The 14,922-nt window shown below is 42.8% G+C and overlaps 2 protein-coding genes across 7 annotated transcripts in view; one reads left to right on the top strand and one right to left on the bottom strand.

The window, feature by feature from the left end:
- The first annotated feature begins 502 nt into the window (after window positions 1–502).
- Window positions 503–3,419, top strand: arl6ip4 (ADP-ribosylation factor-like 6 interacting protein 4). The gene is made up of 5 exons (XM_053420373.1): window positions 503–769; window positions 1,419–1,763; window positions 1,865–1,982; window positions 2,083–2,152; window positions 2,244–3,419. The coding sequence occupies exons 1-5, from the start codon at window positions 607–609 to the stop codon at window positions 2,298–2,300; spliced, it is 753 nt and encodes a 250-aa protein (XP_053276348.1). The 5' UTR covers window positions 503–606; the 3' UTR covers window positions 2,301–3,419.
- A 323-nt stretch (window positions 3,420–3,742) lies between these two features.
- Window positions 3,743–14,922, bottom strand: part of LOC128438025 (membrane-associated phosphatidylinositol transfer protein 2) — a 46,730-nt gene continuing 35,550 nt past the window's right edge. For 4 of the 6 annotated variants that reach the window (XM_053420369.1, XM_053420365.1, XM_053420366.1 and 1 more), the window contains exons 16-25: window positions 12,084–12,248; window positions 10,900–11,190; window positions 10,236–10,384; window positions 10,034–10,150; window positions 9,104–9,220; window positions 8,868–9,016; window positions 8,583–8,732; window positions 8,301–8,481; window positions 7,990–8,112; window positions 3,743–7,504 (exon numbers count right to left, since the gene is read on the bottom strand). In XM_053420369.1, coding sequence (XP_053276344.1) covers window positions 7,127–7,504; window positions 7,990–8,112; window positions 8,301–8,481; window positions 8,583–8,732; window positions 8,868–9,016; window positions 9,104–9,220; window positions 10,034–10,150; window positions 10,236–10,384; window positions 10,900–11,190; window positions 12,084–12,248 — 1,820 coding nt within the window. In that variant the 3' untranslated portion in view covers window positions 3,743–7,126. Of the gene's footprint in view, window positions 7,505–7,989; window positions 8,113–8,300; window positions 8,482–8,582; window positions 8,733–8,867; window positions 9,017–9,103; window positions 9,221–10,033; window positions 10,151–10,235; window positions 10,385–10,899; window positions 11,191–12,083; window positions 12,249–13,475; window positions 13,629–14,922 lie in introns of all 6 variants that reach the window. The other 2 variants (XM_053420371.1, XM_053420370.1) reach the window with 2 other exon arrangements.

The following is a 14,922-nucleotide window of genomic DNA, read 5'->3' on the forward strand; positions in this document are numbered from 1 at the left end:
CTTTCCCTCTTTGAGCTGTACTAAAACCAATACAAATAAAATAAAAAATGAAATATCACCGGTGAAGATATTAAACCCAGGGATAATATTCATTAAAAAGTGTTTGGTCAATAACAAACATATTAAGCAGAAACATGGAGTTTAAGATCCAGCCAGTTAAGATGAAAGCACTGTAGTACAAAAATATCAAATTAAATAAAACTAAATATGTAAAATTAAAGGTAAAGGTAAAATTCGATACAATCCGAAGATATGGGCAATATGTAACAGATTGTGCAGGAGATTTGTATGGCAAGCAAATGGTCAATGGTGTGTTTATGTTAATATAACACATTATATCTATCTATGGTACTTTTTTATGGAGTTTACTCTACACACTGAACAGGGATATTGCAGTTTTTTTTTTTATAAATAAGGAAAATACCTTTTCGTGCAAAAATGAGCAAATGAACGCTGCACATTACAAGTAGGAACCAGGAACCTTAAATGTTGTATTCCTCGAATCCGCCGGACGGAAATTGAAGACGAACACGCTGGAGAAACTTGAATGGCCGCTGATGCTCGGACTTTCCAGCGGTGATTTGTCTTCGTGGAGTTTCTCCAACAATGGGTCGCAGCAGGTCACATGACAGAGCAGACAGAGAGAAGAAGAAGAAGAAGAAGAAACGGACACGGTCCTCCTCTTCTTCCTCGTCGTCTCCGTCCTCTTCTTCATCCAGCAGCAGGAGCCGGGGCAGGTCGTCAAAGAAAGAGACGCACAAGAGCAAAGGTTGAGATCAGCTCCTTGTTGTGTGAATTCAGAGCCTTGGTTATATATATTCATCTAAAATGGTTCTTTACAACATAGTTGTTTTACAAGCTGAAATATCTGTCAACAAGCATCAGTTATGAGTTTTACTGAAGCAAAACTATTGACATTGTCGATAAGTCTGTGTTTAATCAGATGTGTGAATGTGTAAAATAATCTCCACATGTGCAAATCTGCTATTAGAATGTGTGTGTAAGAAAATGTACAGATTTATGTACACATTTACAGATAAAACACTTTATGTGAAGTTATCTGTTTACATACAGGCATTTACAGATCCATGTTCACATTCACAAATGCCATTACACATTTGGAGATTCTTTTACATTTTCATAAAACAGAGTGAGACTCACATTTGTCAATTGTTTTAATACAATGAGTCGGTCAGGTCCTAATTAAATTTCATATATAGTTATATCAGCCTCCCATTAAATCCACCATACTGCACACAAACATCTGTATCCTTGTCACACACCTATTGTCAGCAACACTGTGTAGAATTGAAACCCTGCAAATCACTTCTTCATCACAGACATTTGGTTATTGTTTGTAACGGTACAGTGAAATAACACCTGCTGTAAACCGTCACTGCTCTCTGTTCGTCCCTCAGATGTGAAAACTGAAAGAAAGAAGAGAAGAAGAACCTCCTCCTCCTCTTCGTCCTCCTCATCCTCCTCGTCTTCTTCGTCCTCGTCGAGTGACGAGAAGGCAAAGAGGAAGAAAAGTAAATCCAAGAAAAAGAAGCTGAAGAAGAAAAAGGCAAAGCTGAAGAAACTGAAGAAAAAGGAGAAGAAGGAGAGAAAGGAGAAGCTGAAGAAAGAGAAGAAGGAGATGGAAAAAGAAAAAGCGAAGAAGAAGACGATGGAGGGACTGTTGTCCATCATTCCGGAAGAGAAACCTCCGGCTTACCTGGAGGTGTGGCAGAGTGATGATGGGATGGTGGAGCCTGGACCTGGTGGGACATTTTGTACATCCCTGGTCTTTTTAGAACATCTGTTTCTTCCATCAAAGCAAACGATTCATGTGTTGTTTTTTCTCTTTTGTCTTCCACTGCAGTCATGACCGATGAGCAGAAGGCCCGGCTCTCCACCAAGAGACCCATCACCAAGGAGGAGTATGAGGCCAGGCAGAGTGTGATCCGCAAGGTTGTGGACCCTGAAACAGGACTGACCAGGTAAGGCTGAGCCACGGAGCGTGCACCGACAATCCACAACGCCAAACGCTCAAAGAAGGCGTCCGCCCACTGACTTGTTTTGTTCCTCTGCCTTTTGTAGATTGGTGAGAGGAGAGGGAGAGATCATAGAGGAGATGGTCAGCCGAGAAAAACACAAAGAACTCAACAAGGTAAAAAAAAAAGAAACGTTCAGCTGTAGCTTTGTGAAATGACCACAACAACATTACCTTGTAGTCGATTGAACCTTTGTTCCGCCCACAGCAAGCCACCAAGGGAGACGGGAATGCCTTCCAGAGGAAATTGGGGACCAAGAAGTAGAAGACTCAGTGGAGTCCTTCACTAACAAGAGGGTTTCCCGGACAGTTCGACGGAGGACGACGACTTTTTTAGACTATTAATGAATTTTTTATATTTAGTATGTATTTTATAACAAGCATTAGCCTGGGATTGAACTGTTCACAGCGGTGAATGTTAAAAAAATGTCAAACACGTGCTCTTGACGTTCGCTGATTTTAAATCCAAGTAAAAGTCTTCATCGACTACTGATTTGTCTTAACTGTAAGCTGATCACAAAAGGGATTACTTAAGAAAAACAGACGAATAAGATTGTTGAATTTAAATCTGGTTGAGTCCATTAACTCCATATAAGGAGTCCTAGAGCCTGATCGACGTTCCTCCGACATGTCTTGATATGAAAGTTTGATTTTACTGAATAAACAATGCAGGAAAGATTTTGTTTACATTTACTTTAAAAAAATGTTTTCTTTATTCAAGTTCTATACATTTAGTTGTAGTTCTGTTTTCTTCATTAATAGCCATTGATAATAAGGTTTATGATTAAACTGTAAAATATCAATCATCATTTACATACATCTTAGGAATCATTGCTATTTAAAGAAAATGTATATATCTGCTGACGTATCAGACTTTTTTTACTGCTGAATAGCAGAAGATGGCTCCAAAAATCGATATCAGTCGGACTCTGGTTATCACTGTTGCCTCACAGCTAGAAGGTTCTTGGTTCAATTCCCGGAGTCGTTTTGTCTGGTTTTCTCCCAGTCTATAGACAGGCAGGATGTTGTTAGGTTTACTGTCAGTGATAGTGAACGGTTGTTTGTCTCTGTCAGTGATAGAGATCGATGGCGACATGTCCACTGTGTACTCTGCCTCTCGCCCTGTCTGCCGGGATCGGCCCCAGCATTCAAATGATTTCTGTATCCTATTTCAATCAGCTTTACATAATGTTTTCCTAATGTCGAACAAGGTGAGACGATTCTTTAAGTTATCTGTATCCCACAACAGTTTTGTCTCTGTATTTCAGCTAAATATCTTAAACCCACTTCGCACTTTTATATCTCACATTGTGTGTCTCTGAGTAAATCTTCATTTATGTGAGCTGATCCCAGAAAAATTAAAAGTTTGACGAGTTAAATTGAATTGTTGAAATCAAGCTGAACTGTTTTCTTGTTCATATTCGTATGTATGTGGAAAAAAGGCCCAGATGAATTTGTTGTTCTTTATGTTCTTTATACACTGTACATTAAAACACAAGGGGATGGATAAAATGGAAATTATTAAAAATCTACAAGATACACACGCTGTACAATGAAGATATTTTCTACGCTTAATTTACCAAGGTTTGTTGTTTGTGTATTTATAGCCTGTGAATGTGAACTGATGTGGAAACTGTGGCATTGCATTACCCGGGGCACAGAGTTGGAGAGTGGTGACTTCCCTAACATCGGTGAAATACGTCAAAAACATTTCTTTTAAAGTGAAAACAAACCACATCCTTTTTAAGAAAATATAGCCTTTTCCACAAAATCAGGACTAACAGTCGGTCCCTTTCCATGAAGTCAATTCGGGTGTGAGCGGCCCTCATTCTAGGCCTCGCAACACATTGGTCAATGTAAGGCAGAGAAGGGAAATGTAAGGCCTCCGGTAAAGTGTGTGTCGGTAGCAGAATCGAAGCGAGTGTCTGACCAGAGGTATCCAAACTTCACAGATAACCGCTTCGTCTTTTACATTCTCTGGACTGTAATGACCAGGCAATTCAAAGATCTCTGAGGAAGGGGAAAAGGTTTAGTAAATACCAACTTTACACGAGTGCGTGTTTTTCCAGCGTTGCTTTTCTATGAACGCACAAATAGCCATTATTGAAATAGCAGCTTTCCAGAGAGTTGTTAATATGGCTTCAAACCTGATCTTGAAAGAGTCAGAAAGCAGAGGAGCAGTATGAAAGAGCCTTTCACCAGGATCAAAGAAACAGGAGGGAGGGAAGAGGTTCATTTACACTGGGACGTTCACTCAGTCCTCTAATATTCCCCCTGGATTTTGTAGCGGACGAAAATATTACAAACCCTTTTCAATCGACCACGTTTAAACAGCGGCCATTTTCCCCTCAGCAATGATGTAATGTTGTACTGCTGTGGTCCAGGTTTCTAAGTTATCAAAGACTTAACTTTTAGAATTGTACACTTGTACTGTTGCAAAGGATATAGAATCCTTACCAACGATTCGGCTACAGCTAATGTTAGCATTGAACCACTTTCTTGCTTACATCACTGTTTAATACTGTAACCTGATATAGTGGGAAACACATTTGAATTTTCCTGGGACACAGTTATTACAGCCTGGAAGTAAAATGCAGTGGAATCAAGCTTGTGATCTAAATGCTCCTTCCAATAATTAAGTGCTTAAAACTAACCATGAACATTCCTGTTAGCATTCAACCTTCTTCTAGCCAAGAGGGCTGTTTTTCTATTAAGATGTCGATGCATCTTATCAGCTATCTAATATGTTGTTTAACTCTGAAACATGGTGTCATGTGACTCCAGATTTGAAGTTCCCGACCCGAAGACAACGTCAGAGGGAAACGGCCGCAATGTGAAACCGGTCGCTATATGCTATGCTATTAAAAGCCTCAGGGACAGTCTATTTAACAGTCCCATGAACCACAGGCCTTGAAAATGACCTTTCACTTGCATTGCCAGTCCAAGTGCTGAACCCTCATGAACGTTGGTGTCGGGCTGACTGTCTTATCTCTAGCAAGCCAAGTGTTGACCTCCTAGGTCAGTCACAGTCAGTGTTGTGTTGGTTCATGTGCTGGAACTGAAACATCAACAAGTAGATCAAAGACTGAGCACGTGTGCGTCCACAGGAGTAAACTTACTGGAATGTCACAGCAGTGAGACTTTACCGTGGGGAAATCTACTTTGGTAACTTTCCCCCATTGTGGAACTAAGGGTTATTTTATATTTAAATGGGAATGCATGTATGTATGTGTGTGTGTGTTTGTGTGTTTGTGTCGACGCAGCGTGACGTACGCAGAATGTGCCTGTTCAACTGATTGTCAATGCACTGTGACATTTCTTCAACAGTCAGTTTGATCTTGTGGTGCAGTTGAGTAATATATTGCATGTTTCCCCTCACACTCGAGCCCTCATTGGTCCACTGCAGTCAGCTCCGCCCACGCCTGTGGGAGGGACAAATCAACATCGTCCGGATGAATAAAACTGAAATAAAATGGCCTACAGCATAAAGTAAATCTTTGCTCTGCTCTCCCACTCCTGGCAGCATTTACAGCATTTACACGTTGCAGATTTCCGACTTCCAGCAGAACGGGAGAACGAGACCTTAACCTCGGGAGGATTATCTATGAGCACATTCAGCGCCTCATTTACAGCTTAGGGATAACCAGAGAGAAGCCATATCAAAAAATGTCCAAAATAGATAATAACATACATACAATATATATGACACGAGATAGCAGTTCCGTTGATACAATTCTGGTGATCTGCAGGATAAAATAATAAAAATACAATACTGTGCCAGGCAAAGACCTCTGAGTTGTGGCTTCTGCGACTGAAGTTTGGAAAAATGTTTACACTCACACACAATATAGCTAAAGTAATCTTAAAACTCATTTTGTTCACATAATCAAGACATTTTAAAATATCTATAATCTTAAATAACAATAATTATCGTCATCAATCAATAAAGTGTATCCTGAATGAGGCAGTTTTCATCCCCAAAGGAAAGAAGACACTTGAAACTGGTCTTCAGTGGACCAGATACCAGATCTGCACTGTAATATAACAATTATGTACAAGCCTTGTGAAGGCAAATCAACTACATACTTACACAATCTATTCCATTTTTACACGGGACACCCTCATCATATCCTCTGCTCGTGTACAGCATATCATTCTACACTGTTTGCTTTGGCACATTAACCGTACAGTAGCAGGAGTTTTCCCTATAGCGGAGTCATACATTACATGTTAGGAAGGTGCAGCAGCGCGGCGCGGTGGGATTTTGGTGAAATGCAATAAAAACCTCAGGAACAGTTTCAGCTGCGACCACAGTTAAAGGGTAATTTCGCAGTTTGCTCCTTGTGATGTTTGGATGACTCCTTGGTCTAAGGGACGAATAGAAAACAAGCGAAACTGGACTGTACAACTTGTCATTGCCGTTTGTAAATGCTTCAATGTGAGACTCAGCATCTCTGGATCAGATCTTTGCTCTCTGCTGTTTATAAATCTTAAGAAATCCTAGCAAACACTAATCTGGGCTAAATGACTGAAACACACCCAGTCCAGTTTGTCCTGATTCTCCGCTCTCCTCTCAGACTACAACTAATCTGATTCTCTCTTAAAAAGGACACATTTTAAAACTATTCTTCACAAACTGTGTATCTGAAGTAATTCTTGTGCTTGCTGGGTCGTATCAGAACCTGATACCATTGTCTATAGTCTGGGGGGCGGGGGGAGGAAAACGGACATGGTATTTAAGACCGATAAATATTTACTAAACAGTAGAAACAGTCTGTATTCCAACCACATCTGCTTTGTCTGTCTGTGTGCAGGTTCTTTCTTCAGGAAGATGCTTCTTGAAATGCCTGTTGAGCTGTGTGCGTGTGTTTTATAATAAATAAAGCCGCAGCTTCTGTCCATGTGTGACTGGCATTAGTTTTTGTAAGGAGTGGTTTGTAGCACCTGTGATTTTGCTGTCAGTAAGAACCCGTCTGGTGCAAGCAAACTGCTTTGCCCTCTTTCCATTTATCCTATTGTCACGTGTCTCTTCCTCAGCACTGCATCTATAAGTCACTCTCCTGAAGGAACTCTCACATTGTCTCTCCAATCTCATTTTGGGCTGAGAGCTCCTGGTTCCAGCTTGGTGCTGCTGGTGCGGCCCCAGCAGCTCGCCGTGATGCTCATGCTGCGCTGGGTCGCTCCCTGACTGTGGGCGCGCTCCAGCCGTTCCTTCTCCAGCCGCTCGCTGTCAGACTGGCTCTGCGTGCGCTCCGGCCGGTTGTGGATGCTGCCCGTCGGGGAGCTGGGAGCCGGCTGGGAGGAGATGGTGCGAAGCAGGTGGTTCCTCTTCCTCAGGAAGTCGCTGTTGGCGCCCAGGCCGAAGCTGCCTTTGCGCAGCACCATGCGAGCGGTGCTGGACTTGGCTGGCCGAGAACGGTGGTTGAATTCCAGCTGGGACAAGTGAGCTGCGTAGCCCTCTGTAATGAACTGGAGAGAGGATCAGAGCAGATACACACGGTTAACTTAACACAAAGAAACACAGCACTTTACATCCTAACTCATTTTTGATGGTTTAATTGTTTGTCAACTGGATTACTCAGAACCTACATAATGGATTTAGAAAAAAACAGCGTGGAGCACTGGGACACTGGAAGAAGGAACTCATTGCAAAGAGGAAGATCAAGGATTTCTTCCCCACTTTCTTGAACATTACAAAATGGAGGGTTTTGTTTACAGGCTATTTTAGAGAACTGATACCTACGAGTGTGTGCAAATTGCAACCGCTTGATTGAATTTCAGGGACTGTTGGGTCTCGGCGGAAGTATGAACTCTACTAAGTGTACGATAGTATGATGGGCAGTATTATTTTTAAACACAGAACTTTGTGTGTTTAGTCTATCATTCTTGAAATGTCAAAACTGAGTATTTGCTGTTATTTAGAAAGAGCTTTGAGTAAAATGATCAGACGGCACCTGGCACTGCATCTTCTTGGAGGGTCTGCCGACGATGTATATTTGGGAGGAAGGGAGGCCGATGGCGGTGTAGACTGAGATGTCTTTGGTTGATCCGTAGCCGGCGAAAATCTTCAAGTGAGCCTGAAATGAGTGAAATGAAGGACCTTAGACATTAACCGAACAATAATCTTTCGCATTATTATTACCAAACATTGTGGTTTTAGTTTTCACAAATAAAACTGTATTCTTTATTTGACACAGATCAAGACAACATGCTTGTAAACCCCCCCCCCCCCAATCCCTTCGTCCTCCACTCTTTTACATCTGACCTCTGTTAAAGTCTTGAGGAAATTGGCCTTGTGTCTGAGTGGGTCATGGACCAGGCCATCGCAGAAGGAGACGATGCCGTGAGGGAAGTTGTGCTGAGACAACCAAGCCACCACCCGCTGCTTCTGCATGTCTGGACGTCCCGTTATATAGATGATCAAATAACCCAAATCCTGCCAGTGCCTGCAAAGAGGAGCAACGAGAGAATGGAGACATAAGTAACATTCTTACATAGTTTAATCTGAAAAAAAAATTCAAAGGAAACAGAAGCACAGGTAAGATACCTGACAACGTCCACAGCTCCTGCCCTCACTTTGGGGTCACTGCCCATGATTGACACACTGGCAGCAAAAGACCCGTCAATACTGAATACCACAAACTCTGTGCCACGTGGAATAATTGTCAGGTAGCTGTCTGCAAACGTGTGGTCACCCCTGAGGAAATAAAAGACATACATTCTCTTGAAATCCACTTTGAAGACAACACAAACATGTACAAAAAGCTTGAATTCAATAAACTAGACACATCATCAGTTCTTGGATGTTGAAAAACTGCCAAACTAATCTCACCTCACAACCATTTTAACTGGGTAGACTCCGACGCCCAGCCGCTTGTCCTCCGGGAGGATAAACGACACACGGCCGCTGCTGTTTGTCACCTCTGTGTTGAAGCACACCCACTCTCCTGATGGAGGCTGGGTCATAATGTGGAGGTCGACCTGGACAGGGGATGAAAAAACAGAAAGAGATGAGCACAAGTTACACTGGCATCAATGACATCAGCCTGAGAGTTCACGAGAGTTCACCTTCTCCCCGGCCAAAGTGACCATGTCCAGAGGGCCGTACATGAAGCGACCTGTCACCAGCTGCTGACTGCCCTCGGTAAACACCGCATCATTCACCCGGTGGTTGGCAGTGACATTCTGTCGCAGGAGAGAAAGAAACACGCATGAAGAAATGTAGCTTTTGTGTTGAATTGAACTACACCACAAGTTTTATGGGGTTATCTTTTATTTGTATTCAAGAGCGTGGTCTTTCAATTTGAGAGCCGAACTTCTTGATTTCACAAAACCCTGAGCATGCACTCAAAAAGCCGCTTCTTGTGCTCAAACCGAGCACCAGCTTCAGCTCGTCTCCTCACACTCAAGTTGTTTCTGTGGGCTGTCTGCTACTGGATTTGTTTCTTCTGTGCTTGGATATTTCTAAGTAGGTCAAAATTACCCGACCAATAGAATGCCAGGTGTACTGTTGACAAATGCAAGTGTTAGCTTTATGTCCCGTACGGGCTTTTACCAGGTGCATGCACTACCACTCCCCACGGTTTTATTATTCCTACACGGTTTTATTAACATGCCAGCGTAATGTCCCTGTGCTTGAAAAAAAAAAAGAATACCTAGGATCATGATTCCAGCAGATCGCTGTTAAACATGGAGCGGCAAAAACAAGAGCAAGCAGATGAAAACTTAAGCACAAGCAGGGTTTATTTGAGTGCTAGCGCAGGGTTTGAGTTAAAGTGTAATAGACAAGTGCTGCTCTCAAACTGAGAGACCACACTCGATGCCAAGTTTCTTTTTCAATCGTTTTATTTTGTATATCTAAAGAACTTTACCCTGAATGATAAAAGTCTAGTATTGAACCCAGGATGCTGTGATTAGAATATATCATATTATAAGTAATAGAAAGTATCTATTAAACTCCAGCTCCATAGCACCTTGAAACTGGCGTCTGATTCCTACCCTGATCTTTACAAGAGTCCTTTTGCGGAGCCACTTCTCTCGAGGTTTGGACGGGGTGAATTCAGACACTTCTTTCCCATCAAGCTCCAGGATGCTGGAGTTTTCGTGCCTCATGACCTACAGGGGACATTTCAATGATTCATCCTGCGAGTAACATATTAACAGGCCATAAAGAAAGGCAGGGATTAAAAGGTTTACTCACTTGTCTCAGAAGAAAAGACACAACATCGGTGGACTCCCAGTAAGATGCGTGGAAAAGGTGCGGTAAAGCCACTGTGGGGAAAGCGGTCAGAGCATCGGGGCAGTACAGGGCGAAGTCCAGCCGCTTTGTGCCCCACCAGCGTGCGGCAACTGTGAGTGGAATTGAGGGAATAGGGTGACAGAGATGTAAGAGGACACTTCTAGTGGGAGGTGTGTGATGCCACGCAAAGGTTAAACACCCCTGAAGCTACAGCAAAGGGATTATTTCAATCTTTAACCACAATCATCACCGATCCCAGTCGTTCTTCAGCTACAGGAGGGAGAGGAAGCAGTTTAGAACCGTTATTGACAAGAAGTCTTGAAGAGCTGGCTATCAGGTACAGAAAGAAGAAAAACAGAGTTATTCATGTTAGTAAAAGCCTGAAAAAAAGATAATTAATTTGGAAAGAAGGCGCAAGATTTGGATTTGTAATGATCCCTTATTAGTGGAAGCGGCTTGAATCTTTATGTATTCAATTTTGAAAGTATCCAAGTAAAGAAGAGAGGCTTTCTGCAAGAGCATCAAAAACATATATTTTTGGATTTGGGACCAAGCATAGAGCAGCACACAGAAAAGACCTGTAGCTTCACGTTTATTTCACTCGTCCCTTCCTTTAGAAATATACCTTGCTCCACTTCAGCCTGGGAGTCCAGCAAGACCAACTCAGATATAGCACAGTCCAGCCCCGGTGACAGGCAGTTGTCGTACTGGTCAGTAGGACTAAGACTTTCGTTAGAGTCTGGCTCAGCGTCCAGCTCTGCCTCTAGATCTGCATCGGGAGATCCCGCGTCCTGGTCAACCCCTGCTTTCTTACGGGACTTAGGAGGACTTTTCAGGAAGAATTTATTTTGTGACGATAAGGCGAGCTGGGACAAAAGGCCGAACTTTTTGGACTGGTTAATTTGGCATGAATTGGCTATGGGAAGAGAAGAAAACAAAAAAGACGCCAAGTAAAAAAAAATGCATTCATGTTGGCAATCTGACAATTCATGACAGTTTGACGAACAATGTTGGGTTGAGTCCAGTGTCTGTGAGCTGCCTTAAACAGAGCTGTGGGTGGGAAAGATTATAAATAACAGTTAGTAACAATTAAGATGGTGTGGTAGAGTGATGCTGCGGCTGAAGATCTTCTCGTGTGCATCTTCCAGGTTGAGCTGTGGGTGCTAAATGGGCAGTATTCAGAAAAATAATGTGAAGTACAAATAAATGTTCTGTTAACAAATGGCGGGAGGGGGGGGACGGGACTCTTGAGGACAATAAAACAAACAGGAAACAGAATACCAGTTATTTTAGTGAACATCGCTGTGGGGAGTGGACAGTGCGGTGATGGCTGAGGGGGGCAGGTGTCTACATGCATAACAACATCAGATAAATGCAGCACTCGTTCTTTGCATTTACATCAAGACAGTGGAGAAGAGAAAGACAGACAGTGGAGACTGGCGCTAAGCTCGCTCTTCAGGACTCTGCTCGGGACTTTTGACAGGAGCCTGACGAAGTGACTGCCCAGGTCTCCGCTCGGAGCCGGTGGTAAGTCTGGCTTGCTGCATAGCAAAAGGAGCGGGGTACACTAGTGGTCTACCTGGCTGACTCGTCTGCTTCAGCTGGAGTGCAGGGTGTGTGTGTGCAAAGTCAGAGGAACAGGGGTTGAGAGAGAGAAGGCTAGGGAGCAAAGTTAAGGAGACACTACGATAGAGAAAAGCTGGACTTTAAAAAAAATAAAAAATAAAAAAATAATAATAGCTCGTACCATTGTTTGTGTGAGTGGAACGCAGAGAGATAGAGAGACTGGTTGGCATTGAGAACACTTACTGTTAGCTACGTTGGTGGCAGTGTAACTGTCTGCCATTCCTGAGACCTGGCTGGCAATGCTGACCTCACTGGCCCTCCGCTGGCCCCGGGAGAGGGGGCCCGTTACGGGGGATGAGGGGTACGAACTGTCCATGAAGACACCACCATGAGACTGAACAACATCCGCTATTGAGCCGAAACAAGGAGATCCCATTAGACAAGAGACACAGGTAAATGGAAGTTCACAGAGATGGGAGATGGGGGAGGGGGATGAGACGGCAGGCAGCGTGGTTTCAGAAACCACGAGGCCGCCACATGGTAGCCAAGGTATGATCTCTGTCACTGACCCAGTGGCCACACGGAACATGAGTACACAAAACACTGAATGGAAAATGTGTTTATAGTCACGTCCATGTGTTTGTATTTCTTACGAATGCTGGTTTTCTTTTATCTATTAGCACAGTGATTTGTAAAAAAAAATACTTGAATTATTTCTGGACATTTGATAAAATCAGATGATCTCTGACCACAATCACAGGGAGAAACATAGAGCACACAGTATATTCAAGATGTTAAGATGTAAGTAGAAACACGACATCGAGAGCGGCACAATATACTCACATCAAAACCTGTCTCTGAAACACAGACAGCTATAGAAAGACTCTCTGCTGACATCTATAATGAGCCTGACACACTAAAGCCTGGCTGAAAAACCACAGCACAAACACAAATGTGTTTCCTACAAAAATCAAATGTGACACAAACGTACGAATGCAAAGACAAACACTACGTGAGTAGATGCTCAGATCTCCGAGTATTTCCATGGCATTTTGATTTCAAACCATAGAATATTAATAGGCCAAGACTTCAGCCGGTGAAATAAACTGCCACTACAGTGGAATTGAGCCTAAAGACTGGATGAAATGAGGAGAGGTCTATATGCAGTGAATCTCCAGGGCGATCAGATACAAAGTGATGGTTATATTTGTTTAGACCCTGTTTAGCTGTGGTATTAACATCCGCCCAGAGTGATCCTAAATGAGGTCAAGTCCATGTAAATGTGTACTCACTGAGATCTGATCACTCAGAAACATGACTTGGACGCATTTGGTGTGAACTCAGACTGGGTCAAATCCACAGAATTTGGTCTTTAACAACACAAATGACATACGTGTTTGTTTGCATACAGAGCAGAGAAGTGAGATCTGATCACAAGTGGTCATTCCCAACTTAATACTGCCCACTTGTGATTGAATCTCTCAGGACCGATGTTAATGCCAGGTCTGAACAGGGCCTTCGATAAAAATCTGAGCATCATGGACGAGACAGCAAGACGGATGGAACGGACAAACAAAGGAACACGGTGAATGGGGGCGCGGAGACGGATGCAGGTGAATGGGAGAGGCTACACACACTCCATAGTGGCGGGTGGGGCTTTGAGGAAGCCCTCCTGCCAGTTTAGCACAGGCACAGGGATGCAGGTCTCACTGATCGTCTCCTGACAGCGAAGGGACAGGGGATGCCCGCTGTCAAGTAGCAGATGAGCGTTGCTCTGGACTGTCTCCACTACAGAGGGAGGTGGAGGTGGGGGAGGAGGGGAGTAGGAGGGGGAGGCAGAGGTCAGGGTTGGGGGTTTCAGGAGGTAGAGAGCGGAGGTGTGGAGATGTGGGGACAGGAGGCCGAGAGGAGAAAGAAGACAGGGAAGACACAAAAACATATGAAGCAAGAACATCTGAACGTAAGACAAGAAAGCAGAGTCAAGCCCTTAGTTGAGCCAGGTTATTGAAACTGCTTCATACTGATTTACTGTCACATCAAACTGTTTTAGATGCTTCCTGTTGAAATATTTATGACAGAATTAAGTCTCTGTACTGAAAACTGTCTTAATTAGTTATTCAAGGACAACCTGAGGATATTCAGAGAAAACTCATTTGACGAGAATTATCACTTTTACAACTCTAATACACTGAAACCTTGACCTGAAGTAATTAAGAAACATTTTTATGCTTAATACCCAGAAGTCAGGACTTTCCACAAGGATACAGAGTATTGAGCCAGTGGGAAGAGTAGGCAGCTATTGGGGTCATGGGGTTGTTCCAAAATGTGGTTGTAAAAGTCCAAATTTGGTGCCACTGTTAAATTCTAATTGCCACTGTTCCTTCATAGACACTGATCTTGTCTACCGGATAGTTAACATGTAGGAATTTATAATGAAATTAATCCATACAACGAAAACTTGAGAATTAAGAGAAAAGGAATTAAAAAGGCTGAAGGAGATTATTAAACGTGCTTATTCTTTCATGCGCCGGTGGCGATTGATAGTCGTTTATTAAATACCTTGTGCCTTGTAAAGGTGCTTTCCAAATATGCTTTTTCACTTGTATGCACAATGAAATATGTCAGATTCTCTAATTTTCTGTTTGAAAGTCAAACAGAGAATTAGAATTTAAGGTCACAACAAGCCTTTAAGGCAGGGTTGGTAATCTTTTTTGAAATCCTCTTCATGTCCCGGGAGCTATCAATAAATTCAGTCATTTGAAATAACGGCTGGACTCCAATAAACAGTCGGTTATTGATCTGTCAGCCAGCGCTTGTGGAAAGGTCCAGTTACCCCTTATGTCACTCTTTAATCAGCCCTGGTTCCTGGTTAGGAGGTGGAAGCTATTTCAACCAAGAATACAACAAATTAAATGGATAATTATTTAGCTGCTTAAAAATGTTCTGTCCCTTTTCTTAAAAAATCTTTGAGGGAGATTTGTGTATGATTTGAGGCTCTAAGAGTCACTCTACTGTAAGAACCAGTCTGGACAGAAACCACCAGCAGGACTATGACCACATTCAGATGAATAATCTGCTTCAC

The sequence above is a fragment of the Pleuronectes platessa genome, chromosome 4 (assembly GCF_947347685.1).
Source record: "Pleuronectes platessa chromosome 4, fPlePla1.1, whole genome shotgun sequence".
Taxonomy (NCBI): Eukaryota; Metazoa; Chordata; class Actinopteri; order Pleuronectiformes; family Pleuronectidae; genus Pleuronectes; species Pleuronectes platessa.

Bases quoted from the DNA above. Each gene is read 5' to 3' on its own strand.
- arl6ip4 (XM_053420373.1), top strand. From the start codon at position 607: ATGGGTCGCAGCAGGTCACATGACAGAGCAGACAGAGAGAAGAAGAAG. The intron at 770-1,418 runs GTTGAGATCAGC...TTCGTCCCTCAG, and splicing joins AGAGACGCACAAGAGCAAAG to ATGTGAAAACTGAAAGAAAG. The intron at 2,153-2,243 runs GTAAAAAAAAAA...TTCCGCCCACAG, and splicing joins AACACAAAGAACTCAACAAG to CAAGCCACCAAGGGAGACGG.